The sequence below is a fragment of the Panthera tigris genome, chromosome D4, assembly GCF_018350195.1.
Source record: "Panthera tigris isolate Pti1 chromosome D4, P.tigris_Pti1_mat1.1, whole genome shotgun sequence".
Lineage (NCBI taxonomy): Eukaryota > Metazoa > Chordata > Mammalia > Carnivora > Felidae > Panthera > Panthera tigris.
This window is the reverse complement of record NC_056672.1, coordinates 87,371,556-87,388,322: the sequence shown is the minus strand read 5'-3', so window position 1 is coordinate 87,388,322 and position 16,767 is coordinate 87,371,556. Positions and strand designations below refer to the sequence as shown.

The 16,767-nt window shown below is 56.3% G+C and overlaps 1 protein-coding gene across 4 annotated transcripts in view; it reads right to left on the bottom strand.

Annotated features, from left to right (window-relative positions):
- The window catches only part of USP20 (ubiquitin specific peptidase 20), a 44,320-nt gene that overhangs the window by 16,602 nt on the left and 10,951 nt on the right, over positions 1 to 16,767 (bottom strand). For 3 of the 4 annotated variants that reach the window (XM_042963714.1, XM_042963716.1, XM_042963713.1), the window contains exons 2-10: positions 15,094 to 15,204; positions 13,823 to 13,919; positions 8,993 to 9,046; positions 7,554 to 7,616; positions 7,083 to 7,214; positions 5,932 to 6,028; positions 5,388 to 5,457; positions 3,413 to 3,526; positions 2,363 to 2,441 (exon numbers count right to left, since the gene is read on the bottom strand). In XM_042963714.1, coding sequence (XP_042819648.1) covers positions 2,363 to 2,441; positions 3,413 to 3,526; positions 5,388 to 5,457; positions 5,932 to 6,028; positions 7,083 to 7,214; positions 7,554 to 7,616; positions 8,993 to 9,046; positions 13,823 to 13,903 — 690 coding nt within the window. In that variant the 5' untranslated portion in view covers positions 13,904 to 13,919; positions 15,094 to 15,204. Of the gene's footprint in view, positions 1 to 2,362; positions 2,442 to 3,412; positions 3,527 to 5,387; positions 5,458 to 5,931; positions 6,029 to 7,082; positions 7,215 to 7,553; positions 7,617 to 8,992; positions 9,047 to 13,822; positions 13,920 to 15,026; positions 15,205 to 16,767 lie in introns of those variants that run through there. The other variant, XM_042963715.1, reaches the window with a different exon arrangement.

Below are 16,767 nucleotides of genomic sequence, written 5' to 3'. Positions count from 1 at the left end.
CCTCTCGTGGGTCCCGGCGGTACCCCGTGCAGACGCGTCGAGCGGCCCTCACGGGGGCCTCCGTGGCGGTTCCGTCCCAACCCCCGCTCTACCAGGAGCGCCGGGGCCAGAGAGGCCGAGCCACCCCTCCCCAGTCACACAGCTGTCAAGTGGCAGAGCTGAGGTCCCCACCGGGGCCGTGGGACTCCCCAGCTCGTGCCCATAAGCACCTGTAGCCCGGCCTCTACCTCAGTGTGGGACAGTGAAGGAGCCATGTTTGGCCCCGAAAGTCACCTTGCTGCCTGCAGGCGGGGCCCCTGGGGCGGGCGGGGAGACTGAGGAGGGATGAAGGTGACAGAGAAGATGCGTGTCCATGTGACGACCCAGCTGACTTGGGCGGGGGTGATGACGGCCAGCAGGCCCGGCCGCCCGCATCCTCTACCCTTCCTCTGGTTTCCCCCTGCCCTCCCAGCCTTGCTGCCAGCTCCCATGCCCACCCCTTGCCTCGCCAGTGTGGCCGTGGCCCCGGAGGGAGGATGGCACCTTCCCAGAGACGATATATCTAAGCTGTCCCTCCGGGCCGCTTGGGCCTCAAATCACAGCAGTGGCACTTTTATTCTGACCTCTGACTAGATCGCCAAACCGAGCAGGAAGCCCGGGCAGCGAGGCTTCCAGCACCCGCCCACCGAGCCCCGCCGAGAGCGGCGCACGCAAAGAAGATGCCAGAACGTGGTGGCGGCGGCTGGGCTCCAACAGCCGAGGGCACGTGGTGCCACGCTGCCCCTCACAGTGCCCGGCGTCAGAAGCAGTGCCCCCGGCCCAACTCCTGACCAACACGAGGCTGGATCACTCAGCGGCCAGAACCAGCCAAGCCTCCTCAGCCTCACGTCACAGACGCGGAGACCGGGCCTCGTTCTCTCGGTTCCAGGAGAGGGAAGGGAGGACTCTGGAAGGGTTTCCTCAGGCAAAGTGTCAAACTCGAAGACCAGAGAAAGTAACCACTAGCTTATCTTGCATTAGGGAGTGGAGAGGATTCATGGGTCCCGTTATCAGGGGCGCGGAAAGGTTCTTTTAAGAAACGGGCCTTTGACACGCCATCTCCTTTCCTTTCTGGCTTCTCCTTGTCACAAGAGTACTGTGCTTGGGTTGCTAAAATCTCAAGCCATGTGTGGAAGCAGGACAGCATCCTCTGGCTGTTAACAGAGGCCCACGCCTGCATCTATGTTTCGGACTCAGAAATGATCCGTGTGCCGTGTCTAAGAAGCAGACGAAGAGGTGTTTCTGGAGTCTGAGTACGTGCTGGTAGCAGCCGGGCAGCCCTTCTCTTCACAGAGCGCCTGAGGAATGGCTCAGCTCGGCCTCAGTCCCACCCTGCCCCTAGGTGCTGTGTGACCTGAGCGAGCTGTAGAACCTGAGCCTCGGCTCCTTACCTAGAGCCTGGGGGTGATGACAGGGCTCACTCAGGAGAGCTCTGTCAGGAGAAACAGGGCTGTACTTGCGTGGCAGGGAGTGACAACTTAATAAATGGTAGATGGTGAGCTGTGATCGTGGAGGATGTTATCGCTTTCCAAAAGGGTGGTGTTCAGGCAGCGCTGGGCTTCTCGCTCAGGAGCCTGGCGATCCTCCAACAGAGGGTGTGAGCAGAGGAAGCCCAGCAGCCCTCAGCCAGGGAAGGGATGGCAGGCAGGGTGGTGGGGGCCGAGGGAGAGGCGGAAGGCATTCCCCGCCCGACCGCGGCTCTGTTCCCGGGCCCCGCATTCAGGCCGCAGGAATGGCGACCCAGACAGGGCCAGCTCCCCCCGCAAGCCCAGCAGTGAAACCCCGGGCCGCCGGGCAGTCTGGGGCAGGGACCCGGACATGTGAACGATCAGCTCGGCTTGGGACTGGGGCATACAGGTGGCTGCATTCAACTGCATCTTGGTCCCCCGAGGGCACGCCACGGGAAGGATCACTGATTTCCAGAGGGTTCTCTAGACGTATAAAAACTTGTAATGAAACGCTTAGCAGAAGTGAAATGCCGCCTGTGATCTGGAGAATGAAAAAGCACGTTCTGAACGCAGTGCTGAGGCGCCCGGAGTCTGCAGTCAGCCTGCCTGAGGTCAAATCTCCCCTCCGCCACGCACCAGCTGTGTGACCTGAGCCAGTGACTCTCCCGGCTGAGACCCAGCCTCCAGCCTCCTGACCTGCCGAGTGGGGAGAACATCCGCAGGCCCCGGGGGGGGGGAGGGGGCTCCAGTGTCCTCACACACACCAAGGGCTCAGGCAGCGAGAGGACCCGCCCAGTAACGCCGAGCCGCTGCTGGTGTTTTCCATGCCGGTCTGGGCTTCAGGGCCAGGCCTGGTAACGGCCCTGGGTGTCCCCGGCACAGCTCGGATGGCCTACCTGCTGGGCATAGCCTCGGAACATCGGGTTGACCAACTTGATCCCGTGAGACAGGCTGGTGGGAACCACGTAGCTTGGGCTGTGGGAAGACCAGACCCATTAGCGCAGGTGGCCCGGCCCGTTCAGGGCTGTGCGGTCCCTCGAGGGTCGGTAGGGCAGGCAGGTGGGGTGGCTGGATGGGACTCAGTGAGGTGTCTGCTGTAACTCTGGGAACGGCTGACTTGGCCAGGAGCCCCTGCGGGCTCGCACCTCCCCACACTCAGGGAGGAAAATGTCAAGTCACGGCTCAGCCAGGCAAAGAACTCCCGACTGGGACGGCATCATTTCCCGTTAGTCCACAACAAGCCGACCTGAAAACTGGTTTCTTTCTGAAATACTTCTTGTGGTTTTTCTAATTTCAAAAGCAATCCATGTCCATTTTTGAAAAACCCCGAATTTTAGAGAAGCTCGACAAGGAGACATCACCACTAACAGCACCACCCAGAGATAACTGCCGCTGAGATTTCTAGATTTTTCCATGGAAATAGATACACCCAGGAAACAAACTTGGCTCCTGACAGAACCGGAATTATACTGCATCGCGCTGTTTTATGATCTGCTCTTATACACTTCTACGCGCTCCTTTTAAATCATTCCCAAGTTTCCCAGAGAAACGGGTCTAATCCAAACTGCCGGCCTTTAAATTTGTTTCGCGCTGCGCTAAACCCCTGCCCTGTCGGCACCGGCCACCACTTATGAGACTCTCTCCCACGTGGACGGGGTGGCTGGGGCTTCGGAGGAGTCATGGTGAGTGTCTCGGCCTCAGCACACATGTCTCAGAAGTGGTCGCTGGCTCAGGGCAACACCAGGTTCGAACGCTAGCTCTACCCTTCCCAAGCTGAGTGACCTTGAGCAGGACACGGAAATCTCTCTGAACCTCAGGTTCCCCAGTTTATAAAACAGCACTGCCATGAGAATCACACGGGTGAGGCGTGGCAGGTGCACAGCAAACAGCCGAAGGCAGTCCCCAGCCCCATGCACCTGCCCAGGGTCTGGGGCTCAGTCACTCACCGTTTCCTGTGCCAGACCTCAGAGACCAGCTTCTGGTAACTTTTGCACAGGGCTGGCTTCTTGTCTGTGCGCACCAGGCCTCCACACTCCAAGAAGAACTGGGTGAGCGGAGGGCTAGGGGCAGGGGAGGGAGCCGGGTCAGAAAAGGAGGGGCGCGTGGCATCGGTTAGAAAGAGCTGGGTAGAGAAGAAAAGCTCACGCAGGGGGCATCCTGTAGCCCCCGGAGCCAGAAATGCCTGCAGATGACTAGAAGGATCCCACCTGTCGTGACTGAATCGTGTCTCCCCAAATTTACGAGTTGAACGCTTCAGAATACGACTGCATTTGGACACAGGGCCCCGAAACAAGGCAATTAGGTTAAAATGAGGTCCTCAGGGCGGGCCTTAGTCCGATATGACTGGTGTCCTCATACAAGGAGGAGATTTGGACACAAACATGCCCAGAGGGAAGATGACACAGGAAGAAGGTGGCCATCTAGAAGGCAAGGAGAGAGGCCTCGGAAGCAGCCACCCCTGTCTGCACCGTGATCTCAGACTTCTGGCCCCCAGAACAGACAGAGAATACATCTCTGCTGTTTAAAGTATTCTGCCAGGGGTGCCTGGGTGGCTCGGTCCGTGAAACATCAGGCTCTTGGTTTCGACTCAGGTCATGATCTCAGGGTTTGTGAGTTTGAGCCCCATGTCAGGCTCTGTGCTGACAGCTCGGAGCCTGCTTGGGATTCTTTCTCTCTCCCTGTCTGTCCCTCCCTTGTGTGAGCCCACTCTCTCTCACAAAAATAAATAAATAAAAAATAAATTACAATAATAATAATAATAGTAATTATAATAAAATAAAGTCCCCTGACTGTCATGCTTTGTTATGGACGCCCCGACACAGAAACAGCGCCCTTCCCTCTCCCAGGGCTGCCGAGCTTCCCGCTTCAGGGCCCCTGGGGTCAGGGCGCGGCTGTCGCTGCACCAACAAGAGAGGACCCAGAACCTGCTGCTCCCACCAGCCCGTTCTGTGGAACCTTCCCGAACCTGAAGGCATCTTCCTTTTCCCTCGTGTTTTAAAAACTTATCTCATTACTTAAGAAATACGTATTCATCGTAGAAAGACTGGATGAGCAAACACTAATAAAGGGCTTTAATCCTACCACGTGAAGACAGCTACCCCGAACATTTAGGTGCATAATGTTCCAGACTTTCCTGCAGACGCCCCCTCCCTCCTTCACACATATGCGCACCGAGTCCCCACCAGGTGGGACATCTGTGTACCGGGCGCAGGAAATGCCCTGGCCTCACGGACTTAACAGCCTACCTGAGGTAGAAATGACTAATTTTTTCCCCCAATGGGATTGCACCGCACAAAACTTGTAACTTCCTTCCTCCCCCTTGCCATAGTCTGACCCCTTCCCACTCAGGAAAATACTGTCCTACACTTACTGCAAAGTTGGCCTTTATTCTTTTTTAAGTTTTTTATTTATTTTGAGAACGGGAGAGAGAGCATGAGCAAGGGAGGGGAAGGGAGGGGCAGAGAGAGAGAGAGAGAGAAGGAGAGAGAGAGAGAGAGAGAGAATCCCAAGCAGGCACTGAGCTGTCAGCGCAGAGCCTGACACAGGGCTCGAACTCACGAACCGTGAGATCATGACCTGAGCCGAAACCAAGGGTTAGACGCTTAACCGACAGAGCCCCCCAGGGTTCCCTAAAGCTGGCCTTTAAATTCGGGCCTTCAGATCGTTCCCTACAAACACAGAACATGAACATGGCACAGGTACCACACGCCACGTCTCAGGTCGCCTTCCCGGGACTAACTCTGACGGAAGGGGGGCTGCTGGGTCAAAGGGCACATGTGCTCCAAGGGGGGCTGATACACGTCTAAATACATGCATCTGTGGGCAACATACACAGCACAGCGTGGGGGCTGCTGCCGCTACTTCCGGGGCATCTGGGGACAGGTCCTGGCCTCCCGGCTCCCAGACGAGGTGACAACCTACCAGTTGGACAGGGCCTGCAAGGCGGCGTTCATGTAGCAGGAGTTGCCGAGGTTCTTCATACCCGTGAGGCCTAGGGAGCCAATGCACAGCGGGGAGGGAGGGTGAGGGTGCCACCGCTCACGGATGAGCCGCCAGGACCCAACCAGAGGAGGACGTGGGTGGCTGGTGTCCTGCCCCAGAAGTCTGCCGGGTTAGGTTACTGTGCCTCCTGCTCACGGTAGCTGTGGGCGCCCAAGCATTTCAGACGGACCGCTCTGCCCTCCACCCAGCCCGGCCCACTGTCCGCGTCGCACAGGCAAGGAGGCCGGGTGTGGAGGGGCCGGCCTGCCCGGGGTCACACGCCGAGACCGGGGATGAGGACCGGCAGGCCACGAGGACTCGGCTGGATGGCCAGCACCCCAAGGGAAGAAGCCACCACACTCTACGGCCCGTCGGCCACGCCACCCTTGCCCGCCCACACGGCCCAATGTGCCGCAGAACTCCCCAACCTGCGTGGAGGCCCCCGGCCCGGCCTGACAGCTCCCCCAGCTCTGGGGTCGGCTACCTCGAGGTTTCAGGTCATCATCCTCGGACTCGGACTCTCCTTCGTCGGCCACGGCAATAGGGACAGCTTTCAGAGGGTGCGAGGGCAGCGGAGGGTCCTGCGGGAGAGACCGAGTGAGGAAACTGGGGAGGCGAGGAAGACGGGGTGGGGGGCAGAGGCCCGCAGGCTCCCCAGGGGGAAAGGAAGCCCAGTCGCCCAGCCCCCGCCCCCAGCCCACACCGGATTGGCCCATCTGAGCCGAGGACACCCCGGAAAGAGATGGCTCTGGCATCTTGTATCTTACTGACGGGAAACTTGTATTTTACTGACGCTGATAAAAACGTAGTTATAATAAATTTGCAAAAAAATAGAAACAACGAATCACGACCTACAATGCAACTTGCCTCAGCCGACCACTGTCAAGTCTGTACGCGGTTGCGTAAGTTTTTCACCGTTCGTATACACACGCCCCCAAAACAAGATACTGCACGCACACTGTTGCATAGCCTTTTTTGTAAATAACCGTAAACAGCTGCCACGCTTGCAAACGTGTTCCGTAAACATTTACTGAGCGCCTACTACGCGATGGTCGCTGTGTAAACGCGGAAGAGACACGCTCAGGCCTCCCCGAGCTCCGACTCCAGCCAGCCAACCCCGCGACCTGTGTACTGGCCGGAGCCCGAGGCGACCCTCCGTGCGTGCGTCTGCCAGGCCTACCACCTTTAGGTGCCCCACGGTGCCCTGCTCGGTGCCTCGTTAGGGGGGTTTCTGGTGTTTTCCACAGAGAAGCGAACCGCAGGTCACCGTTCGGCATTCGCCGGGGGGCAGGGTTCGTCTTAGGGTTGGGGGGTGCCGGGGGCTCCACACAGGCCCGGAAGCATCTGCACTGGCCCCAGGCCCAGGCTCGGTCAAGCCCTGCCCTTGCGCGCGGCCCGCCCACGGCCTGTGAACGAACTCCCTTCCCGGAGGACTTTTGTGTCCTCAACCCCCACCCCGTGTGGGCCTTGGCACGCAGCCGGGGCTCAGCAAGGGTTCGCTGGCACTTGAGAACACGGGCCAGGCACAGATGCCATCTGGGACCCACCAATCCCCGCTCCCCCGACGCTTGGGTCACAAGGCCCTGCCCCCAATACGTCACTACCGACTGCGCTGACGCCCCTGCACCCCCTCACCTGCTCTGAGAACTTGGGCGAGGGGCCCACCAGGGGTGCTGCCAGCCTCTGCTTCAGAAACACTTCCTTCTCACAGGCGTAACACCACACCCGGAACGTGGTCAGGTTCACGGTCAGGTTGTGCTTTTTTGCCTAGAGGGCAAGATCCGAAGTGAGGCTGAGGACACACTGGCCTAACGGGTGCCCTGAGGCTGCATCCAGCGGCCTCAGTAAAAGGCCTGGAAGCAGAGAACATGCTCACCCTCCAGCCAGGAAGGCCATGGGCGGCCATTGACCATTCACGTGTTTGTGATATGGGTGCACCTGCATTAGCTCTGGTCTCTGTTGCAACCCTGCTAGGCCTGTTCCTATTTTATAGACAGAGCCACCGAGGCCCAGAGCGGGCGGCTGGAGCTGGGAGGCGGCTGGAGCCGGGGTTTGAATTCTGGGCCATCCGCCCGCAGGGCCCACACTCCCAGCCACGGCGCTCACCTGAGCGTGAATGGTGCTATGGTCAGCGAAGGATTCTCCGCAGCCAACATAGGAGCAGGAGACCTGGGGAGAGAGGGAAGGAGAGAGGATGGGGGCTGGACCATCTCCGCCACCAAGACCAGGCCTGAGGCCCTGCCGCCCCACAGGAACACGTGTGTGCGTACCTGAAGCTCCCGCTGGAAAGGACGGCTGCCCTAAAAGCCGCCCCTGCCCTCCGAGGAAGGTGGACAGGGTGCCCTGGGCTACTGGCCTCCTACAAAAAAGCCCAGGTAGGGGCCCAGCAAGACGTGGGCCAAGCTGTGTGGCGCCCAGACCCTCTCCCCTACTTCCTTATGGGCCGGTAATTGAGACCCACTCGGGACCCGCAGGGGGCCTGCGGGTCTCTGATGGCCTTGCCTTTGGCCTTGCACTTCCCTGTCCCAAATCTAGCCACCCACCAGGCCCAGCAAGTGCCTCCACTGCAGGCCTGCAGCCCAACGATCAGCCTGCTTCTCCACAAGAGATCAGCACCGCACGGGCTTGTGAGGGCCTTCCGGTCACAAAGGACACATCCCTTCCTGCTGGGGGGGCTCCCAGGACACAGGACCATGCCACACATTTCTTGCTGTCCCCCAAGGGCCCAGACGGTATTCTGCAATCTGCTTTAGAACTGGGTGACGGGCCCTGAAGGCCGAGGCCGGAAGAGTCCCCTGGTGGCCCATGTGTCCTTTTTTCTTCTTTTCTACTTGGATTTGTTTTCAAAGAAATTTTTAGTAGCCATTTTCAATGTGACTTTAAATGTAATAAACATATACTTGTAGAAAATTGTGGAAAATGCTGTAAGAATTCCAGAGAAAAAAATGAAAACCATCCCAAATCGTGCTCCTCATAGAAAGTGGCCACGCTGTGATACAGCTCTCTTTAAGAAGCAATGACAATGAACCATGACTGGATTTTCCTGGATCCCGTCCACAGACCGTGCACCTTGCTAAACCCACTGCAGGGGTCATCTTGTCAAATCCACCGCAGCCCCGCAACGAGGGGACAGCTGCCCAGCGACAGTGACCTCTCCTTTACAGGTGGGGTGACGAGGCCCAGGCTGGCCCAGGGACAGGCCACTACGCAGAAGAGCCAGGGCTCAGAGCCAAGATGCCTGCATCAAGTCTCACAGACACATGCACATACAGACCTTTGCCTTTCGTGCAGATGGGATCATTTGGTCCGGAGTCCTGCACAACCTGCTGTTTTCTCTCAACATTCCTGGTGGCTGCCCAGGCAGGCAGGCGGCCAGCAGGGGGACTTGCTGACTCTGGCGCCCTCTTGGCTCAGGCCGTGCACCTGAGACATCCATGCCCCGTGTCCCTGCCCAACGATCCCAGCAGTGCCGGCCAGAGACGGACATTCCCAGCCCAGAGTCTAGACCAAGCTCCAGGCCCCCAACAGCGGCAAGGGTACTTTACCTGGAGACAGGCCCACAGGTTCGGTCCAGTAACACCACACGACTGACAGGCTCCCTGGGCAAGGGGAGGGGGGAGGGAAAGAGCCAAGCGTGAGCGGTCGGGGAGCCGCTCCAGCCAGAGGCATCACACACAGACCCCACTGGACGCCGACGGCTGTACCCCAGAGCTTTCCACCGAAAGGTTTTTCTGCCTCGGAAAGGCCTTCACCAGCCTGTCGATCTAAACGTCCTTCCTCACAGGGCACTTTACGCTTTACTGTTTGTATTTTGCTTCCCCACGTGCTACAAAAACATTTTTAGTAAAATCCTTTGAAACGTAAATAAACAGACCTGTTAATATGCATTTTATCGCACCCTCGACTCTTCCTTTGATGACTGTGTAAGCCTTTCTTCCCACCTAGACTCTGGGCTCCGTGAAAGAGGGACGGTCTGTTTTGTCTACCTCTGTGACTTCACAGAGCCTAGTACAAATTGGGACATCAATACGCTTTTTTTTAAAGAAATTTATTTATGTCTTTATAAAGTATATTTTTGAGAGAGAGAGTGACTGCAAGTGGGGAGGGGCAGAGAGAGAGGGAGAGAGAGAGAATCCCAAGCAGGCTCTGCACTGTCAGCACAGAACCCAACGCGGGGCTCGAACTCACGAACCATGAAATCGTGACCTGAGCCGAAAACAAGAGTTGGATGCTTAACCGACTGGGCCACCCAGGCGCCCCAAGGGACACCAATACATTTGAGGAACACAGAAAACACCCAGGTTTCTGGCGTTCTGGTGACAGAGCCTGCTTCTTGTCTACCAGTGTCCCCCTTTCCTGCTTTAGCAACAGGATGCTCGGATGTGGGCCGAGCCCACGGCCAGCCAGCTGCAGACTGGTTCTCGGCCCCACTGTGGTCTTGGGGCTCGGTTCTAGTCAATGAGATGACAGCGAAAGTGACGCGTGCCATTTCCGGGCTGTGCATCCCCCCCTCCCCGCTCCTCCTCCTCCTTCCCCTGGAACACAGATGGGACGGCAGGAGCGGGGGCAAGCACCTTGGACTCAGAAATGAAAGCCATGTATTGGGAAGGGAGGGGCTGCCCTGCCATCGTACGTATGCCCGGACTGTCCTATGACAGAAAAGGAAGCGTCGCTCTCATTTAAGGTGCTGTATTTCAGGGTCTCTTCGTTACAACTTAAATCGTGCCTTAAATAATCTTGTCTGCTGCACGTGTCTAAAACAGCAATTCCAACTGAGGCTCCACAATGCCCAAGGTGACCCCCTCAGCCGTGAGGCGGATTCTAAGTACCCGCTCTGATGGCAGTTACGACACGGGGCTCAGTCAGAGCCAGAGCGCCACCTGCCAGGGATGACCACGGCTAAGTTCTTCATACCTCGCTCCTGCAATCCCTGCCAGTGTGCGCAGCAGCTCTTTTGGACAGATGAGGAACCGAGGCTCAGAGGGCAGGCCCTGCTACAGAGCAGGTCAAGAGGGGAAGCAGAGGGGCCTGGGTCACAGGGCGCCCCCCCAGCAGGAAAGTGGGCTTCCCCCCCCCCCACTCACGTCTCGGCGGGGATTTTGCGTTCTCACCGAGCCCAGTTTCTAGCTGTATCGGTAAAGGGCCCGAACCTGGAGGTCCCCGTAGGGTTGTGGTCAAGAAGGTGGGACTTGAGATCCGCGATCTGCCTCAGGGTCTCCCGCTGAGGACGCTGGGGGCAGCAGCCCCCGACCTTCCCGCGCTTGCAATCTCTTTTCTGATTTTCTGATTTCACGATTCACTTCCCTCTTCCAGGGCTTCCTTTTTGTTTCAGTCTTTTGAATGACGACGGTACCCTACGCTTGTTTGGTTTTTTTCTGTAAGCGGGCTCACCGCCATCGCGGGGCTCAAACTCAAGACCCCGAGATCGAGAGTCACATGCTCTACTGGCTGAGCCAGCCAGGGGCCCTGGAGGTTTGTTTTAACAGTTCAAACGACACATACATGCTGTATACGATCTCAGGGAGGGTATATAACGTGTAATAAATACATATGCTGGAATAACGTGAGGCATATCCCTCCGTGTTTTCACATACAACGTATATGCATACACTTAGGGGAGGGGGTGTGATTTTTAGGAAAAACAAGATCATACTATACACGTTTCTCTGACACGTTTCTGTCACCTTTTTATGGTCACCTTTCCAAGTCTGCACACAGACACTGCATCTTCCCGTCTGCCGTAATGACACGGTGCCCCACGCTACGGGCACACCGTAATTCGCCCATTCCCTTCTTTTAAAAAAAAAAATTTTTTTTTTCTTAACATTTATTTATTTTTGAGAGACAGAGCATGAGCAGGGGAGGGGCAGAGAGAGAGGGAGGGAGACACAGAATCCGAAACAGGCTCCGGGCTCCGAGCCGTCGGCACAGAGCCCGACGCGGGGCTCGGACTCACGAACTGCGAGATCGTGACCTGAGCTGGAGTTGGATGCTTAACTGACTGGGCCACCCAGGCGCCCCTCACCCACTCCCTTCTTGATGAGTATGCAGACTGCCACCAGTTTTCTCCTTTGACAAATAAGCCTCAATAAATACTGCTGTCTTTGTGTCTTTATCACTGGTACTCGCACCTCTACGGGATAAACTCCCACACGGGGAGTTGTGTCCCTGAAGTGACAGGAATGCCCACCTCGCCCCACCACGCGTGCGGTCTCCTCCCCTCCATCACCAACAGCCCGGGTCGGATCGGCCTGTGGTTTGTCCGGCAGAGGAAAAATGCCATCATCTCGCGATCCGCGGCAATGTCCCAGGTCACTGGTGAAGTTGAGCACTTTCTTTCAGAAGTTTCTTGGCCATTTCCGTTCCCTGCACTGTGCCTGACCTGTTCACCTCCCTGCCCCTTCTGGTATTTTAAAACAATCTTCGTTTCATTCTGCAGATTTCTGGGTGCTCAGGGAAGGGCGGGACACATGCTCTCTGAAATACAGGCCTGAGACGTTCCAGACGTTCTCGGTCCTTCTGCTCCAGAAGGACCTACCACTTCCGAAAGGCTGCCGTGGCCCGGCCCGGATCGCGCCTCCTCGCTCTCCTCTTTGCCCTCGGATCCCCCTATCCCTGCCTCCTCTGGAGGCAAACCCCCTCGGTCTGTCTCATTCATTCCTTGGTGCAGACTCAGAACCCAGCGTGAGTGCGAATGCATCACAGCCTCGCTCTGCCCTCCTCCGGACCACACGAGAAGCGAAAGTGCTTCGAAAGAAGCCACAGGCACTCTGAAGGCCTGATCCCTCCCGCAGGCCCAGGCTGAACCAGCTCAGGCCGAAGGCCACCCAGGACCTGCTGGGACAGGGAGGCTGAGCGAGCCGGCAATTTGTCTAGGAACGCGACTCTAGACCCCGCTGCCCGGAGTGTGCCCCCCACACGCTCGGCCCCCACGTGCGACAACACTTTCAGGAGGCCGTTTATCACGGCACCGCATTCACCACATGCAAAGAGCCTGGGTGTCTACCCGCAGAGGCTCAGTTACGGGGTCCACACGACGAGATGCCGTGCAACTCCAGGGCAAACTAGGACAAAGCGGTCTTCACGGACCAGGGTTGAAAGAGCTCCAGAAAGATGTACTGTCCTGTGAAGGAAGCAAGTTGCCAAAGTGTCTAGGGGCATCTGGGTGGCTCAGTTGGTTAAGCACCCGGCTCTTAATTTCAGCTCAGGTCATGATCTCACGGTTAGTGGGTTCGAGCCCTGCATCAGGCTCTGCGCTGACAGTGCTGAGCCTGCTGGGGGTTCTCTGTCTCCCTCTCCCTCTGTCCCTCCCTCCCTCATGCCCTCCCTCCCTCCCTCTCTCTCAAAAATAAATAAATTAAAAACAAGAAAACAAACAAAAAAAGCATCTATAGTATAGTAGGTTACCTTTTATATAATGAAGGGGGAAATGAAAAATAAGCATATTTGCATGTATTTGCATAAAGAAACTCAGAAAAAGTATAAAAGAGACCAATATAAAAGGCTCCCTAAAGGTGGAATTGGAGGGTGGGAGGAGGATGTCTTGACAATGATTTTTTTTCATTTTATTTTTTCGTTTTCTCATGTTTATTGTTGAGAGAGAGAGACAGAGCACGAGCAGGGGAGGGGCGGAGAGAGAGGGAGACACGGAATCCGAAGCAGGCTCCGGGCTCCGAGCCGTCAGCACAGAGCCCGATGTGGGGCTCGAACTCGCAAACTGGAAGATCATGACCTGAGCCAAAGTTGGACATTTAACCGACTGAGGCATCCAAGCACCCCTGAATTTTTTTTAAACAATTTTATTTTAAGTAGGCTCCACACCCAACGTGGGGCTCGAACCCTGAGACTAAGAGTCCCATGCTCTAGCAGCCGAGCTAGCTGTGCACCCCCCTACTTTAAAAATTTTTTTTATTGACATCGATACTTTTATATTGCTCGATTCTGAACCAGAGAAAAGTATCACCCGTTCGAAACACTTTAACAAAAAAAGACACATTTTTTTACTCCCCACTCAGAGAAGCCCACCTTCTGGCTCTGGGCCTCCCCAGACCCTCCTCGGGTCACGCTCGTCAAAATGCCGGTGGGCTCTCAGAGCATGATTCGTTCCCTGCCTCGGAAAGGCTCCACGGCTAATGCACAGGGCATCAGTGGCTCCCAGATGGACTGATCTAAGTGCTAATTAATGGCTGTTAGGACGCAGCCCCGGAAAGCTTCCCCCACGGACGCCAGCCCTTCCATTTACACAAAACGCTAAGCAGAGAGTGTCGGGAAGCCGGTTCCTCAACTCTTTCAAACCTTCCTTTGGAAACACCTGTACCTTAGGAACGCAGCAGCCCTGGGTGTGGGCCCCAGCTCTGTAAGGTCTGACCCTTTACCTTCGATTTGAACAGCAAGTCCTCTTTGGTCACCTCCCCTATGGAGTCAAGGTGAGGGCAAAGGTCCCTGGAGTCCCCCATGCTGGCCTGGGCTCACCTACAAGAGAACACAGGGAGCCTGGGTTAACGGCAGCCACCGCTGGAGCGAGGCGGGGGCTGCTGGTGCAGTGCACAACTTTGGTCTCAGGTCCTGGCTCTGCCGCATATCCGCCGGTGAGTCGAGGAAGCCACTTAACTTCTCCGAGCCTCACTGTCCTCCTCTGGGAATTGAGTGTGACGGTAACGCTCGGGGGACTCACAAATGGGTACGCGTCAAACTGGCGACACGTGAACAGGCCCTGTGGATTGTCCCAACAGTCCCTTTAGCGGTTGTGACGTCGTACTACGGATATGCCAAAGATGTGGCACCCCTGGGGGAAACTGAGTGAAGGGTACGTAGGCCCTCCCTGGGACATCCGTGGCGACTTCCTGTGAATTAACAATTATTCCCGAAGAAAATGTATAAAAACAAGTAACTGGATTGGCTTCAGCCGCCTCATATTTTAGCAGAAATCACACCTAGGAACCTGACGGCTGATTCTAGCTCCAAACCGTTGCCAAGAAAGTTCCGGGCCAACCGAAGATTTAGTGGAGCCAAGGTGGTTTAACCAAAGGCAGGGGCGGTGTGTCCACTGAGGGAAGTGGACCCCCACCGTCTCCCCGACATGGTCAGCCAGGGGGTCCACTGGCCCAGGCCCCCCACCAGATCAGGTGTTACGGGTGCTGATCAAGTTCCGGGTGGCAGACTAAATGGTTTCCGTGCGTTATTTCTTGGAAAACGTCCCCAGGCAGCTGTGATCAGCCCCGTCTTACAGATTTGGAAACAGGGGTTCCTTCTTGTCTCAGGTCTCACAGCGAGGAATGCTAGAGCCAAGGCGGAAGCTCGAGCTGCTCAGACTCTTAAGGCCTCACGTGTATTCTCTCTCTTTTTAACTTAGGGCAGTGGAAACACGCAGAAGCAGACAGCTCGCTCCCACGTGCCGGCACCCAGCTCCAACAGGGAGCCGTTCACAGCACCCTTGCTTCGGCTCAAACTCCCACTTCCTCTTTTTGGTGGCAGACCCAGATACCGCCTCATTGCATCTGTGTGTGCTCTTAAAAGATAAGGACTTGAAAAAAGGAAAAAAAAAAAACAAAACCCATAACCACAATTCCGTTATTTCACCTGAGAGAATTTCCTCTTGGGTCCGTGCTTAAGGGCTACGCCTGAAACGGGGAGGCTGTGGGCCTACCTCTATGCACAGCGACACCCCCAGGGAGCGGCCAGCATCTGTATTCTCCGCGGACAGCCGATGGTGGTGGGGCGCGAGGGCCGGAGTGAGCGCAGGCCTCTGGCAGGGAACCTGCGGGGAACAAACCAGCTCACTTCCTGCAGCTCCATGATTTTAAGCTCACTCCTAGCGCTGACCGGCGGCTACGAAGAGGTCAGAATTCCTCCTGGGAAGGGCAAGTGAAATTTTGGACATCTGGGGCAGCCGCGGGCTGGACAGGCTCCCAGTCCATCCACGGGGACCATAGAAACACACTGCTCCGGGGTAGCTAACGAAGGCTGGTGTGGAGCTGGTATAGGTAGGGGTAGCCCCTCCTCGGGGGTCGTGATCCCCGAGAGCAGAGGCCCGCAAGGGTCTGCACGAGAGGGCCGCGGGCCTCTCTAGTTATTGCCTTGGCTGCCACAGCCCGTTAACCTCCTGGACGGAAGGCTCAGCCCGTTCCGTGCACGCCCCTGGGACCCTCAGATCATCCTTGGATCCTGTGCTGCTCAGAACCTCTGACCCCCTCTGCACACCCCTGGGACCCTCAGATCATCCTCGGATCCCCTGCTGCTCAGAACCTCTTGGATCCATCACCCACAGGATCCTGTGCTGCTCAGAACCTCTGACCCCCCAGTCTTGAGCAACCCCAGGCCAGAGGCACAACTGAGTCCATTCATGTGTCATCACCGACTGCACCTCCCCAACCCTGCTGGGCCACAGTCTCCCAGACATGGGTCGTTCAAAGAGGGAGAGGCAGTTAGAAGCTAACATTTAAAATGCTCACATGGCAATGACGGGTTCAAGGTTCTAAACTCCAAGCCTCTTCACCTGAAGCCAGATTTTTTAGGTTTTGTTTTTTGTTTTGTTCTCACTGAGGTCAAGTGCACCAGGTTGGCAAGCTGCAGTATGGGGGCAGGAGGGGGGCAGGGGAGGGAGTGGCTTTGGTGTGTGTGCCCCCCGTCTCTCCAGCAAGATGGCAGAGCCCGCTTGTGAGCTTGACACCCAGGGCCACAAATGGAGGCCGGGACAAGGACACTGGTGACAAGCCTGTCTTGATTCACACGTGCAGTGAGACCATTCAAGTTCCTCCGTCTTCAGACAGGGGAGGGGAAAAAAAGCAAAGCCCAGTGGATAACGACCCTCCACGTACCCTCACTGCCCCCGTGCTACAGAAGAAACAGAACAGAGAGCTTAAGGAAGCGAGAGACTTGGCCAGAGTCAGTCCTCAGCTAGTAAGTCGTGGGTGGGGACTCAATCAGATTGTCTGGTGCAGGGCTGTGCTCTAAATCGGGGGTTGGCAAATCATGTCTATAAAGTACCAGGCAGTAAATCATTTAGGCTTTGTGGGCCCTGTGGATCTTTATCACATATTCTTTGTTTTTGTTTTTGTTTTTTTACAATGTGTTAAAGATTTTTTTTTTTTTTTTTTTTTTTAATTCTTAGCTTGAGGGCCTTGCAAAAACAATGCTAGCCCGCTGCCACAGGTTGCTGCATCATGCCCTAACTCGCTGTGCTGTTGGGGCCTCATAAAAACAAGCCCGGATCACCAGGATTCCATGTTTCACCGAACACAACGCACTAGTTTAAATAAGGCAGGTAGCAAAGAAGAGCCAAGAGGGTTCACCTGGCCCCAGGTTTTTTTCTAAGTAAGTA